Here is a 14,397-nt window from a genome sequence, read left to right as displayed (position 1 = left end):
AATCACCAAAAACATCAGAATATATTTCTGAAGACACTGACATTCAACCTATTCCCGAGATCATGGATGAAAAACAGTCAAGGATTCATATCCACAAAGAGACTGGGAGGTTTATTGCTGCACCTCCTCCACAACTTTTCAAGAACATCTTGATACTGCTCCAGCAAAGATTTTTAAAAGGAAGGAGAAGCCATTACCTTTGCAAAATTCTCCACCACATTCACCACAACTTTCTTTCCCTCCACCACCAGTTGGCACACCACCACTGCGTTTACCAACATAGTTACACACTTATTCGCATGGTGATACAGTTGATCCCTTGGATCTGTGTGATCCAGATTCCATACCACTAAATGACCCAGACCTTTATCCTTCCAAACCTTCGCCACCAGAGAATACAACAGAATACACACAGGTCATTTCAAGGGCAGCTGTGTACCATGGAGTACTCATGCATAGTGAGCCTTTAGAAGAGGATTTCCTTTGCAATACACTATCCTCCACGCATTCATGTTACCAGTGCCTCCCAATGTTGCCTGGAATGATCAGACATGCAGACAAAATATTTAAAGAACATGTTAAGGCTAGGATTTTAACAAAATACAAGCCTGCACCTACAGATCCAGCTTACATCACACATCAGGTACCACCAGACTCTGTTGTCGTCGGTGCTGCCATAAAAAGGGCCAATAGCTAATCGTCAAGGGATAACCATCCCCCTGACAAAGAAAGCTGTAAGTTTGATGCTGCTGGCAAGAGGGTAGCTACACTGGCAGCTAACCAATGGCGCATCTCCAATTCACAAGCCTTGCTAGCAAGATATGATAGGGTACACTGGGACGAAATGCAGGAATTATTAAAAAAGGGCTCAACAAATTGTTGAAGAAGGTCAGGCAATAAGCAACAACAAGATAAGGTCTGCTCTTGATGCAGATACAGCAGCTAAGAGCGTAAATACTGCTATAGCCATACGTAGACATGCATGGTTGAGATCTTCTGGATTCAAACCAGAATTACAACAAGCAGTAATAAATATGCCATTTGACAAAAAACACCTGTTTGGTCCTAAGGTTGACACCACAATCGAAAAACTCAGGAAAGATTCCTACACTGCAAAAGCAATGGGAGCCCTATACACAACACCTTATAGAGACTCCTTTCGTAAACAACAATTTATAGGAGGATTCAAGCCCAAATCTACAGATGCTTCTACCTCCCAGCCTAAACAAGGCCAACAACAATACCGAGAGGAGGATTTAGAGGCTCTTATAGAGGCCAACACTTCAAAGCCAGAGGAAAATTCCAGGCCTCAAAAAGTGTTACCACTCCAACAAAACAGTGACTTCTTAAGCATACCACAATCCCACACATCTCCTGTGGGGGGAAGACTACAGCAATTCCACTCCCAAAGGCAAAATATCACCACAGACCAATGGGTACTTTCAATTATCAGCAATGGTTATTGCCTAGAATTAATTTCTATCCCACCAAACATTCCTCCTCGTTATCACAAGCTGTCACCAGAACACAACGTTCTGTTACAACAAGAGGTACAATCGCTACTACTAAAAGAGGCAATAGAATATAGTCCCAAAAACTCAACACAGAACAGGGGCATACTCACTATACTTATTCATTCCCAAAAAGGATGGCACTCTCAGACCGCTAAATCTATATATCCTGTCAGAACACTTTCACGTGGTAACTCTGCAGGACGTCATTCCACTACTACAAAAACAAGATTACATGACTGCATTAGATCTCAAAGATGCGTATTTTCATATCCCCATACATCCAGCTCACCAAAAATTCCTAAGGTTTGTGATAGCGGGCAGTGCTTGAAATGGAAAAATTAAAGTGCAGGTACTCTGTGCCAGAGTACCTGCTTGTTTATGAGATGTGCCAGTACTCTCCAATTAAAAGTATAACGTTTCTCTTGAGAAGTACCGGTACTCTCCCGCTCAAAATAAAAAAGTGCTGGTACTCAGTACCGGACAGTACCGACCCATTTAAAGCACTGATAGCGGGAAAGCATTACCTATTCAAAGTTCTACCATTCAGCATAACAACAGCTCCAAGAGTATTCACAAAATGTCTAGCAGTTGTAGCAGCTTATCTAAGAAGACAACACATACATGTCTTTCCTTATCTAGGCGATTGGCTAATAAAATCAAACACTATTATACAATGTCAACAACACACTCAATATAAACCCTTCACACGTTAGGGTTCACTGTCAGTTACCAAAAATCGCATCTTCAACCAGCACGGGTTGAACCTTACCTAGGTGCAATTCTAAATACACAGAAAGCCTTAGCCTATCCAAATACACAAAGGATACAAGCTTTTCAAAACCACATAACACAAATACAGCCAAATCAACGTTACACACTAAGGTCTGTCATAAAGTTATTGTGAATGATGGCATCCTGCATAGCAGTAGTACCGCATGCAAGATTAAATATGAGAACACTTCAACAGTGCCTCTCACAACAATGGTCTCAGACACAGGGTCAATTGCAAGATCTAGTGTTATTAGACTGCCAGACGCACAAGTCCCTTCAATGGTGGAATCACAGCAATTTAATGAAGAGGCGGTCATTTCAGGACCCTGTGCCTGAAATCACAATAACAGATGCATCAATGACAGGTTAGGGAGCTCAACAAAAATACCATACAGGCGGAATTGAACTCCAAACAGTTAACTTATCACATAAACCATTTAGAATTGTTAGCTGTGTTCCTTGCCCTAAAAGCATTTCAACCACTTCTCAAACACAAAACTGTCTTGATAAAAACAGACAATATGGCAACCATGTACTATCTGAAGAAACAAGGAGGGACACATTCATCTCAACTGTCCCTTCTAGCCCAAACAATTTGGAAATGGGCAATTCACAATCATATTTACTTACTAGCAGAATACATCCCAAGAATACACAATCGGCTAGCAGAGCTGCTAAGCAGGACACACCAACAGCTACACGAATGAGATATTCACACTCAGGTACTTCACAAGTACTTTCGAAGATGGAGGACACCAGAAATAGACCTCTTTGCAACAAGCAAAAACGCAAAATGCCAAAACTTTGCGTCCAGGCACCCACACCTGCTCTCCAAGGGCAATGGTCTATGGATCAACTGGTCAGGGATATTAGCTTACGCTTTCCCCCCTCTCCCACTAATTCCATTTCTGGTCAACAACCTGTGTCAAGCTTCTCTCAACATGATACTGATAGCCCCCACCTGGGCACAGCAGCATTGGTATACAACACTCCTAGATCTGTCTGTAGTACCTTGCTGCAAACTTCCAAACAGACCCAATTTGTTAACACAAAACAAAGGTCAAATCAGACATCCCAATCCCAGTGCTCTCAACTTAGCGATTTGGCTCCTGAAGTCATAGAATTTGGATGTTTACAACTTCCATTGGACTTTATGGAAGTGCTCCAACAAGCATGCAAACCTACAACTAGACAATGTTATGATAACAAGTGGAAATGTTTTGTTTATCACTGTCAATCTAAAAACATTGACCCACTTACAGCATCTATACAAGATATCGTATCCTACCTACTTCATTTGCAAAAGGCAAATTTAGCTTTCTCATCTATTAACCACTTCGCTGCCAGGCCTTTTCCCCCTCCTGTGCCAGGCCTTTTTTTGCCTATTTGGGGCAGTTCGCGCTTAGGCCCGCATAACTTTTTGTCCACATAAGCTAACCAAGCCAAATTTGCGTCCTTTTTTTCCAACATCCTAGGGATTCTGGAGGTACCCAGACTTTGTGGGTTCCCCTGAAAGAGGCCAAGAAATTGGCCAAAATACAGGGAAAATTTTGTTTTTTTCAAAAAAATTGGAAAAAGTGGCTGCAGAAGAAGGCTTGTGGTTTTTCCCCTGAAAATGGCATCAACAAAGGGTTTGCGGTGCTAAACTCAGCAGCTTCCCAGCTTTCAGGAACAGGCAGACTTGAATCAGAAAACCCAATTTTTCAACACAATTTTGGCATTTTTCTGGGACATACCCCATTTTTGCAATTTTTTGTGCTTTCAGCCTCCTTCCAGTCAGTGACAGAAATGGGCATGAAACCAATGCTGGATCCCAGAAACCTAAACATTTCTGAAACCTAGACAATATTCTGAATTCAGCAAGGGGTCATTTGTGTAGATCCTACAAGGGTTTCCTACAGAAAATAACAACTGAAAAAGAAAAATATTGAAATTTAGGTGAAAAAAACATAAATGTTTCTCTACATTTTACTCTGTAACTTTTCCCTTCAATGTCAGATTATCGAAAGCAATATACTGTTACGTCTGCTGGACTCCTCTGGTTGCGGGGATATATAGGGCTTGTAGGTTCATCAAGAACCCGAGGAACCCAGAGCCAATAAATGAGCTGCACCCTGACGTGCGTTTTCATTCTATAACGGGTATACAGCAATTCATTTGCTGAAATATAAAGAGTAAAAAATTGCTATCAAGAAAACCTTTGTATTTCCAAAAAGGGCACAAGATAAGGTGTTGAGGAGCAGTGGTTATTTGCACATCTCTGAATTCCGGGGTGACCATACTAGCATGTGAATTACAGGGCTTTTCTCAAATAGATGTCTTTTTTACACACTCTCCTATATTTGGAAGGAAAAAATGTAGAGAAAGACAAGGGGCAATAACACTTGTTTTGCTAATCTATGTTCCCCCAAGTCTCCCGATAAAAATGATACCTCACTTGTGTGGGTAGGCCTAGTGCCGGCGACAGGAAACACCCCAAAGCGCAACGTGGACACATCCTAAATTTTGGGAAAAAACAGAGGTGTTTTTTGCGAAGTGCCTACCTGTAGATTTTGGCCTCTAGCTCAGCCGGCACCTAGGGAAACCTACCAAACCTGTGCATTTCTGAAAACTAGAGACCTAGGGGAATCCAAGGAGGGGTGACTTGCGGGGCTCGGACCAGGTTCTGTTACCCAGAATCCTTTGCAAACCTCAAAATTTGGCTAAAAAAACACATGTTCCTCACATTTCTGTGGCAGAAAGTTCTGGAATCTGAGAGGAGCTACAAATTTCCTTCCACCCAGCGTTCCCCCAAGTCTCCCGATAAAAATGATACCTCACTTGCGTGGGTAGGCCTAGCGCCGGCGACAGGAAACACCCCAAAGCGCAACGTGGACACATCCTAAATTTTGGAAAAAAACAGAGGTGTTTTTTGCGAAGTGCCTACCTGTAGATTTTGGCCTCTAGCTCAGCCGGCACCTAGGGAAACCTACCAAACCTGTGCATTTCTGAAAACTAGAGACCTAGGGGAATCCAAGGAGGGGTGACTTGCGGGGCTCGGACCAGGTTCTGTTACCCAGAATCCTTTGCAAACCTCAAAATTTGGCTAAAAAAACACATGTTCCTCACATTTCTGTGGCAGAAAGTTCTGGAATGTGAGAGGAGCTACAAATTTCCTTCCACCCAGCGTTCCCCCAAGTCTCCCGATAAAAATGATACCTCACTTGCGTGGGTAGGCCTAGCGCCGGCGACAGGAAACACCCCAAAGCGCAACGTGGACACATCCTAAATTTTGGAAAAAAACAGAGGTGTTTTTTGCGAAGTGCCTACCTGTAGATTTTGGCCTCTAGCTCAGCCGGCACCTAGGGAAACCGACCAAACCTGTGCATTTCTGAAAACTAGAGACCTAGGGGAATCCAAGGAGGGGTGACTTGCGGGGCTCGGACCAGGTTCTGTTACCCAGAATCCTTTGCAAACCTCAAAATTTGGCTAAAAAAACACATGTTCCTCACATTTCTGTGGCAGAAAGTTCTGGAATCTGAGAGGAGCTACAAATTTCCTTCCACCCAGCGTTCCCCCAAGTCTCCTGATAAAAATGATACCTCACTTGCGTGGGTAGGCCTAGCGCCGGCGACAGGAAACACCCCAAAGCGCAACGTGGACACATCCTAAATTTTGGAAAAAAACAGAGGTGTTTTTTGCGAAGTGCCTACCTGTAGATTTTGGCCTCTAGCTCAGCCGGCACCTAGGGAAACCTACCAAACCTGTGCATTTCTGAAAACTAGAGACCTAGGGGAATCCAAGGAGGGGTGACTTGCGGGGCTCGGACCAGGTTCTGTTACCCAGAATCCTTTGCAAACCTCAAAATTTGGCTAAAAAAACACATGTTCCTCACATTTTTGTGGCAGAAAGTTCTGGAATCTGAGAGGAGCTACAAATTTCCTTCCACCCAGCGTTCCCCCAAGTCTCCCGATAAAAATGATACCTCACTTGTGTGGGTAGGCCTAGCGCCCGCGACAGGAAATGGCCCAAAACACAACCTGGACACATCACATTTTTTCATAGAAAACAGGGGCTACCTGTGGATTTTGGCCTCTAGCTCAGCCGGCACCTGGGGAAACCTAGCAAACCAGCGCATTTATGAAAACTAGAAACCCAGGGGAATCCAAGATGGGGTGAATTGTGGGGCTCTGACCAGGTTCTGTTACCCAGAATCCTTTGCAAACCTCAAAATTTGGCTAAAAAAACATGTTTTCCTCACATTTCAGTGACAGAAAGTTCTGGAATCTGAGAGGAGCCACAAATTTCCTTCCACCTAGCGTTCCCCCAAGTCTCCCGATAAAAATGATACCTCACTGGTGTGGGTAGGCCTAGCGCCCTCGACAGGAAATGGCCCAAAACACAACGTGGACACATCACATTTTTTCATAGAAAACAGTGCCTACCTGTGGATTTTGGCCTCTAGCTCAGCCGGGCCCAGGGGGGGCAGAAATGGCCTAAAATAAATTTGTCCCCCACCCCCCACCCCCCAACCCCCCTGCCCCCCCGGGAGCGACCCTTGCCTATGGGGTCGCCCCCCCTTGCGTGACATTGGTGCCAAAAAAAAAATCCCCGGTGCCTAGTGGTTTCTGCCCCCCTTGGGGCAGATTGACCTACAATCGGCTAATCTGCCCCCAAGGGGGGCAGAAATGGTCTAAATACAATTTGCCCCCCAGGGGAGCGACCCTTGCCTAATGGGTCGCTCCCCATCTCTACAAAAACAAACAAACAAACAAAAAAAACCCACAAAAAAAACAATTTGCCCTGGTGCCTAGAGGTTTCTGCCCCCCCAGGGGCAGATCGGCCTAATACCAATAGGCCGATCTGCCCCCAGGGGGGGCAGAAATGGCCTAAAATAAATTTGCCCCCTCAACCCCGCCGGGGAGCGACCCTTGCCTGCAAGGTCGCTCCCCTTGCGTGACGGCGCAAAAAAAAGATCCCTGGTGCCTAGTGGTTTCTGCCCCCCTTGGGGGCAGATTGACCTACAATCGGCCAATCTGCCTCCAAGGGGGGCAGAAATGGTCTAAATACAATTTGCCCCCCAGGGGAGCGACCCTTGCCTAATGCGTCGCTCCCCATCTCTAAAAAAACAAACAAAAAAAAACCCACACAAAAAAAAATTTGCCCTGGCGCCTAAAGGTTTCTGCCCCCCCCGGGGGCAGATCGGCCTAATACCAATAGGCCGATCTGCCCCCAGGGGGGCAGAAATGGCCTAAAATAAATTTGCCCCCCCACCCACCCCGGGGAGCGACACTTGCATGCAAGGTCGCTCCCCTGGCGTGACTGCGCAAAAAAAAGATCCCTGGTGCCTAGTAGTTTCTGCACCCCTTGGGGGCAGATTGACCTACAATCGGCCAATCTGCCCCCAAGGGGGGCAGAAATGGTCTAAATACAATTTGCCCCCCAGGGGAGCGACCCTTGCCTAATGCGTCGCTCCCCATCTCTAAAAAAACAAACAAACAAACAAAAAAAAAAACCCCACAAATTTTTTTTTGCCCTGGCGCCTAAAGGTTTCTGCCCCCCCCGGGGGCAGATCGGCCTAATACCAATAGGCCGATCTGCCCCCAGGGGGGCAGAAATGGCCTAAAATAAATTTGCCCCCCCACCCCCCCGGGGAGCGACCCTTGCCTGCAAGGTCGCTCCCCTTGCGTGACGGCGCAAAAAAAAGATCCCTGGTGCCTAGTGGTTTCTGCCCCCATTGGGGGCAGATTGACCTACAATCGGCCAATCTGCCCCCAAAGGGGGCAGAAATGGTCTAAATACAATTTGCCCCCCAGGGGAGCGGCCCTTGCCTAATGCGTCGCTCCCCATCTCTAAAAAAACAAACAAACAAAAAAAAAAACACAAAAAAACTATTTGCCCAGGCGCCTAGAGGTTTCTGCCCCCCCTGTGGGCAGATCGGCCTAATACCAATAGGCCGATCTGCCCCCAGGGGGGGCAGAAATGGCCTAAAATAAATTTGCCCCCCTCACCCCCCCCCCCCGGGGAGCGACCCTTGCCTACAAGGTCGCTCCCCTTGCGTGACGGCGCAAAAAAAAGATCCCTGGTGCCTAGTGGTTTCTGCCCCCCTTGGGGGCAGATTGACCTACAATCAGCCAATCTGCCCCCAAGGGGGCCAGAAATGGTCTAAATACAATTTGCCCCCCAGGGGAGCGACCCTTGCCTAATGCGTCGCTCCCCATCTCTAAAAAAACAAACAAAAAAAACAACAAAAAAAAAAACTATTTGCCCAGGCGCCTAGAGGTTTCTGCCCCCCCTGTGGGCAGATCGGCCTAATACTAATAGGCCGATCTGCCCCCAGGGGGGGCAGAAATGGCCTAAAATAAATTTGCCCCCCTCACCCCCCCCGGGGAGCGACCCTTGCCTACAAGGTCGCTCCCCTTGCGTGACGGCGCAAAAAAAAGATCCCTGGTGCCTAGTGGTTTCTGCCGCCCTTGGGGGCAGATTGACCTAAAATCGGCCGATCTGCCCCCAAAGCGGGCAGAAATGGCCTAAATACAATTTGCCCCTCCAGGGGAGCGACCCTTGCCTAAGGGGACGCTCCCCATCTGTAAAACACAACAACAACAAAAATCCCTGCTGCCTAGTGGTTTCTGCCCCCCGTGGGGGCAGATCGGCCTAATAAAAATAGGCTGATCTGCCCCCATGGGGGGCAGAAATGGCCTAAAATAAATTTGCCCCCCAAGGGAACGACCCTTGCCTAAGGGGTCGCTCCCCTTACGTGAAAAACAAACAAACAAAAAAAACTCCCTGGTGTCTAGTGGTTTCTGCCCCCCTTGGGGGCAGATTGGCCTCATAAAAATAAGCCAATCTGCCCCCAAAGGGGGCAGAAATGGCCTAAATATAATTTCCCCCTATGGGAGCGACCCTTGCCTAAGGGGTCGCATCCCACACCTAAAAAACAAAAGAAAACAAATAAAAAAACAAACCAAAAAAAAGTATCCCTGGTGTCTAGAGAATGACCCCCTGGGAGCGACCCTTGCCCAAGGGGTCGCTCCCTTCTGTCAATTTCATAGAAAAAAAAAAAATCCCTGGTGTCTAGTGGGGTTTCAAAAGCCGGATTGCAAGCAATCCGGCTTTTGAAACCCTCGGAGAGACTTCAAAGGGAAGGAAATACATTTCCTTCCCTTTGAAGCCCCTCCGGGCCTCCCCCACGTGATCGAAAGAGAAATGCTGAGCATTTCTCTTTCGATCGCGCTGGAAGCTCTGCTTCCAGCGCAATGGGGGAGGTTGTGTGATTGTCAGCGCGCGCTCGCGCGCTGACGTCACAGGGGGGGTGGGGGGGGTCGGGGGTTGAAGGGGAAGGGATTCCCCTGTCAGCCCTGACCTAGGGGGGTGGGGGGGCGGCCCTCGGGAGGAGCGCTAGCGCTTCTCCCGAGGGCAGCATTCAGGACGTAATGGTTACGTCCATGGCGCCACACGGGCGCTGCCATGGACGTAACCATTACGTCCGTGGCGGGGAAGGGGTTAAAATTCATCTTACAGCTATATCAGCATATTTACAAACTATACAACATACCGCTCTCTTTAGAGTTCCAGTTTTTAAAGCCTTCATGGAAGGACTAAAACATATTATTCCACATAGAAGCCCACCAGTTCCTGCTTGGAATCTAATAATTGTACTTACAAGACTAATGGGGCCACCATCTGAACCCATGCATTTGTGTGAGATTCTTAGTAGCAATTACTTCATTAAGAAGAGTTAGTGAAATTCAGGCATTCACTCTGGAGGAACCTTTTTTCCAAGTACACAAGCATAAAATTGTACATAGAACTAATCCAACATTCTTGCCAAAGGTTGTATCGCCTTTTCACATTAACCAGCCAGTGGAATTGCTGGTCTTCTGCCCACAGACAGATTCTACTGCTGAAAGAGCCCTTCACACTCTTGACCTTCAAAGAGCTCTAATGTATTATGTGGATAGAACAAAAGAGTTTAGAAAAACTAAACAGCTTTTCATGACATTCAACAACCACATAAAGGTAATACTATCTCTAAACAAGGATTAGCTAGATGGATTATTAAATGTATTCAAACCTGTGACATCAAGGCAAAACTACAACTTTTGGTTACACCTAAAGCTCATTCCACTAGGGAAAAAGGTGCTTCTATGGTTTTTTTAGGAAACATACCAATGGCAGATATATGCAAAGCTGCCACATGGTCTACACCACATACATTTACAAAGCATTACTGGGTGGATGTGTTTTCAAAGCAACAGGCCAATGTTGGGCAAGCTGTACTAAGAACATTATTTCAAACAACTTGAACTCCTACAGGCTAGACACTGCTTCTGAGGGCAACTGCTTTTTAGTCTATGCATAGCATGTGTATCTGCAGCTACACATGCCATCAAATGGAAAATGTCACTTACCCAGTGTACATCTGTTCGTGGCATGTAGTGCTGCAGATTCACATGCATCCTTCCCCCTCCCCGGAAGCCTGTAGTCGTTGCAGTTCTTATTTGTATATATGTATATACATTTACATTTGCATGGACATCTTATTTAGTTATTATTTTTATAGCACATTTGCATTCTTTTACTCTATCACTCCTTCCTACACTCTTTTGCGGGAAAACAATCTAACAAAGGAGACGATGCCCACGCGCACTATGACCGAGAGGAGGAGTCACTCGATCCCGTGACTCGAAAAAAGACTTCTTCGAAGAAAAACAACTTTTAACACTCCGAGCCCAACACTAGATGGCGGAAGCTATGCATAGCATGTGAATCTGCAGCACTTTATGCCACGAACAGATGTACACTGGGTAAGTGACATTTTCCATACGTTTTAATCCCTAATTTCCCAAAATTGAAGAACTAATTTACACCAAATCACAAAAAGCATACTTTATGGGTAAAGGGTCTAACTTTCTGGCAAGTTTGTTGTAATCCCATTGAGCCATTTTGACTCTAGGTGTGTCGTATTTACTATGGAAAATTGCATGGGGAAAATGCGTATTGGGACCCTACTTTATTTTCGACACTTGCTTGATAGATTACTCCAAACTGTTCCAGGAAGGAGCTGACGTGGATTAACTTTTTTGTTTGGAAAGTTTAGTGATGATTCGTCAAACTAAGCCAAAGTTATAAGCAAATCAAAAAATCAATTTCCTATGGGAAATTTGTCCTCAATATAACTATCCAGTAGCTAAAAGGATATATATTTAATGTGTGTGTGTATATAAATATATATATATATATATATATATATATATATATATATATATATATTTGATGTGTACATGCATATATGTGCAGATATATATTATGCACATATACACACAGCGAATAGAAAAAATTAGTGGGATTAAACACCTTTGTTAGCCTCTGAAGTATCCATATTTTGTTTTGGTTGGTTAAAGGTACCAGTGTTGTGGAGTGATCTCAAAAGTTGTGTTTCTCATTAAAAACTCCATAACTGTTTTCTCAATTATATACTAAAAACTACTGAGCACATTTACACCTAACTTGGGCAGAGGTCGGGCTGTTTGATCTGTAAATTCTGCAGATTTTAGAATAAAAGAAAGAAATGGTGCTATGTAGTAAATTGGTTGTCAGATAAATTGATGGAGGGGAGCCTGCCATCAGCTTCGTATTTGAATGATAAACTCACTTTAGGAAGATGTTTGGAGCACCAGGACCATCTATTATCCTAAGCCCAACTTCCATATTATTTTAACTTGTCCTCTTTTTTACAGGTTTGTAAAAATGCAAGACCGTGTTCTGCACCACATTGTCCCAGGATGGGTTCATACTGTGGGAACATTCAACCAGTTAAAGGTATGTATATCTGAAAAGATGTGGAAGACCCATTTAACTCATCAGCTCTGAGCACCCAGGCTTCCACCGCTTCAGCTCTGACCACCTCTGCTCTGAAACAAAGGCCAAGTTTGGTACCAAAACCTTCCATCTCATCACCGGAACCCGTACTAGAGACTATGGCCCTCATTATGATCTCGGCAGTAAAAAACGCCGAGATCAGCGCTGGCGGTCAATAGAAGACTGCCAGCGCAACCACCACCCCGCCGGCTGCATAATGTTTTCCCTGCTGGGCTGTAACATTGAAAGCGGCTCCAAATGGAGCCGCCGCCAATGTTGGTATGCGACGGGTGCAGCAGCACCCGTCGCGCAGATCGTGACCTGCACTATGGGGCACTGCACGGGGGCCCCTGCACTGCCCATGCCAAGTGGGGCTCCAAATCGCCCCAAGATACCCATTCCACCAGCCTTTCCCCAGCGGTGTGAACCGCCGGGAAAAGGCTGGCAGAATGGGTATCATTATCTGGAGGGCAGCGCTGCTGTTGGATAGGACTACACCGCAACCCACCAGCATTAACGCTGGCGGTGTCTTCCGCTGTGGGATTTTGGGCAGTTCATTATATGGCGGTCTGGGCCGCCATGCCGGATGGCGGTATTTACCGCCACTGCTGGCATGGCGGCCCAGACCGCCATGTACATAATGAGCCCCTATGTCTGAAAGACTCGATCCGAAACAAAAGAAGATCCACATTCAGCCTTCTACTGGTCGGATGTTGGCAAAGGGAGTGCAGGCAGCACCTACTCCATCCAAGCACCAGCTTCTTTTCAGGGAGGCCATTGATCTTCCAGCAGCTCTCAAAAAGGAGGAGGACATTGCAACTAGTCCTATTCACCCACCTTTGCCTGCTTCCCCACCACCTCCTCTACCTTCCTCTTCATTGCCACATCACTCACTCAGTGATATAGCTGATATTACTCCACAGGGCTCCCCACAATCTTACATCGGGGATCAGGAAGGAGGCGATGAGGCAGGTCAACAGCCCATAGATCCTTGGGACACTTATGACACTGACCCTCCTGGGGATACAAACCCATACCTCTACCCAGCTAAACCTTCACCTCCAGGTGAGGCAACAGCCTTCCAAGAACTCCTTGCTAGGGCAGCTACATATCACCAGGTCCCTTCACAGAAAGACCCAATAGTGGATGATTTTCTTTTAAACCCACTTTAAGCTACTGCTAAGGCATGTCAATATCTGCCCATGCTAAAAGGAATGCTCCGTCACTCGGATGACGTTTATAAAGATCCAGTGCGGGCATGGGTTATTACACCAATGGTGGATAAAAAGTACAAAGCCACACCCTTAGAACCACCTTTCATCAAAGGTCAACTAGCCCCAGAATCACTGGTAGTATGTAATGCCCACAAAAGAGAAAATTTGCAGACAACAGCGGATGTCCCTCCACCAGATAGTCTAAATGTATAGATGTGTCAGGGAAGGAGTTGCAGCACAAGCAGCCATCCATTGGTTAATTGCTAACACCCAAGTGTTGTTAGCAAGGTACAACAGGGCCCACTGGGACAAAATGGTGGTACTCCTCCAACATCTTCTTGACAATTATAAAAAGAGAGGTTATCAAATTGTTCAGAAAGGGAAGCTCATTTCTAATAACTCAATCGGATGTGCCCTAGACCCGGTGGACACAGCTGCCAGGGGTATCAATACCAGCATACTGCTGCGCAGACACGATTGGCTACGCATATCTTGCCAGAAATACAACAGACACTCCTGAATGCAACACAGGTGGACCAAACACTAGAAAAAATGAAAAAGGACGCAGAGGTTGCAAAATCCATGGGGTTGTTACAAACCTCTCTTCTCGTGGCTCCTTTCAACGCCCCACATATAAGCAGGGCAGCAAGACCACACCTTCAGATGCCTCTACCTCCTGCTTGACATCAAACACTCACATCTACACTTGCACAGGTTTGCCAGAACTCGCAAGAAACTCACCCTAGTTGAAGTCCTTTACTTTGAAGACCCTAAAATGAGTTGGTTAAAAGGTCACAAGAGCCAGTCTTCTTTCATCCATATTGAAACCCTCTACAGAAAAAAACTGTCACACAGAATTTTTCATCGATCATGTAAACACTAGGTGGAAAGTGGCACCACCACACCTCACTACTACAGAATAAACCTCAACTATGACAAAACCTTGGCCAAACATGGGTCAGGGGAATGATGTCTGTAAGTGTATTTTTACACTGTAAATTCGACTTGGCAAATGTACCCACTTGCCAGGCCTAAACCTTCCCTTTTCTTACATG

General features: G+C 45.9%; 1 protein-coding gene across 3 annotated transcripts in view; it reads left to right on the top strand.

Moving 5' to 3' along the window:
- Positions 1–14,397, top strand: part of LOC138293556 (E3 ubiquitin-protein ligase HECTD3-like) — a 393,674-nt gene that overhangs the window by 199,952 nt on the left and 179,325 nt on the right. For all 3 annotated transcript variants that reach the window (XM_069232817.1, XM_069232818.1, XM_069232819.1), the window contains exon 9: positions 12,008–12,089. In XM_069232817.1, the coding sequence (XP_069088918.1) occupies positions 12,008–12,089 (82 nt within the window). The remainder of the gene's footprint in view (positions 1–12,007; positions 12,090–14,397) is intronic.

Source organism: Pleurodeles waltl, chromosome 4_2 (genome assembly GCF_031143425.1).
Source record: "Pleurodeles waltl isolate 20211129_DDA chromosome 4_2, aPleWal1.hap1.20221129, whole genome shotgun sequence".
Classification (NCBI taxonomy): domain Eukaryota; kingdom Metazoa; phylum Chordata; class Amphibia; order Caudata; family Salamandridae; genus Pleurodeles; species Pleurodeles waltl.
The sequence above is the reverse complement of the archived record's forward strand: the minus strand, read 5'-3'. Positions and strand labels throughout refer to the sequence as shown.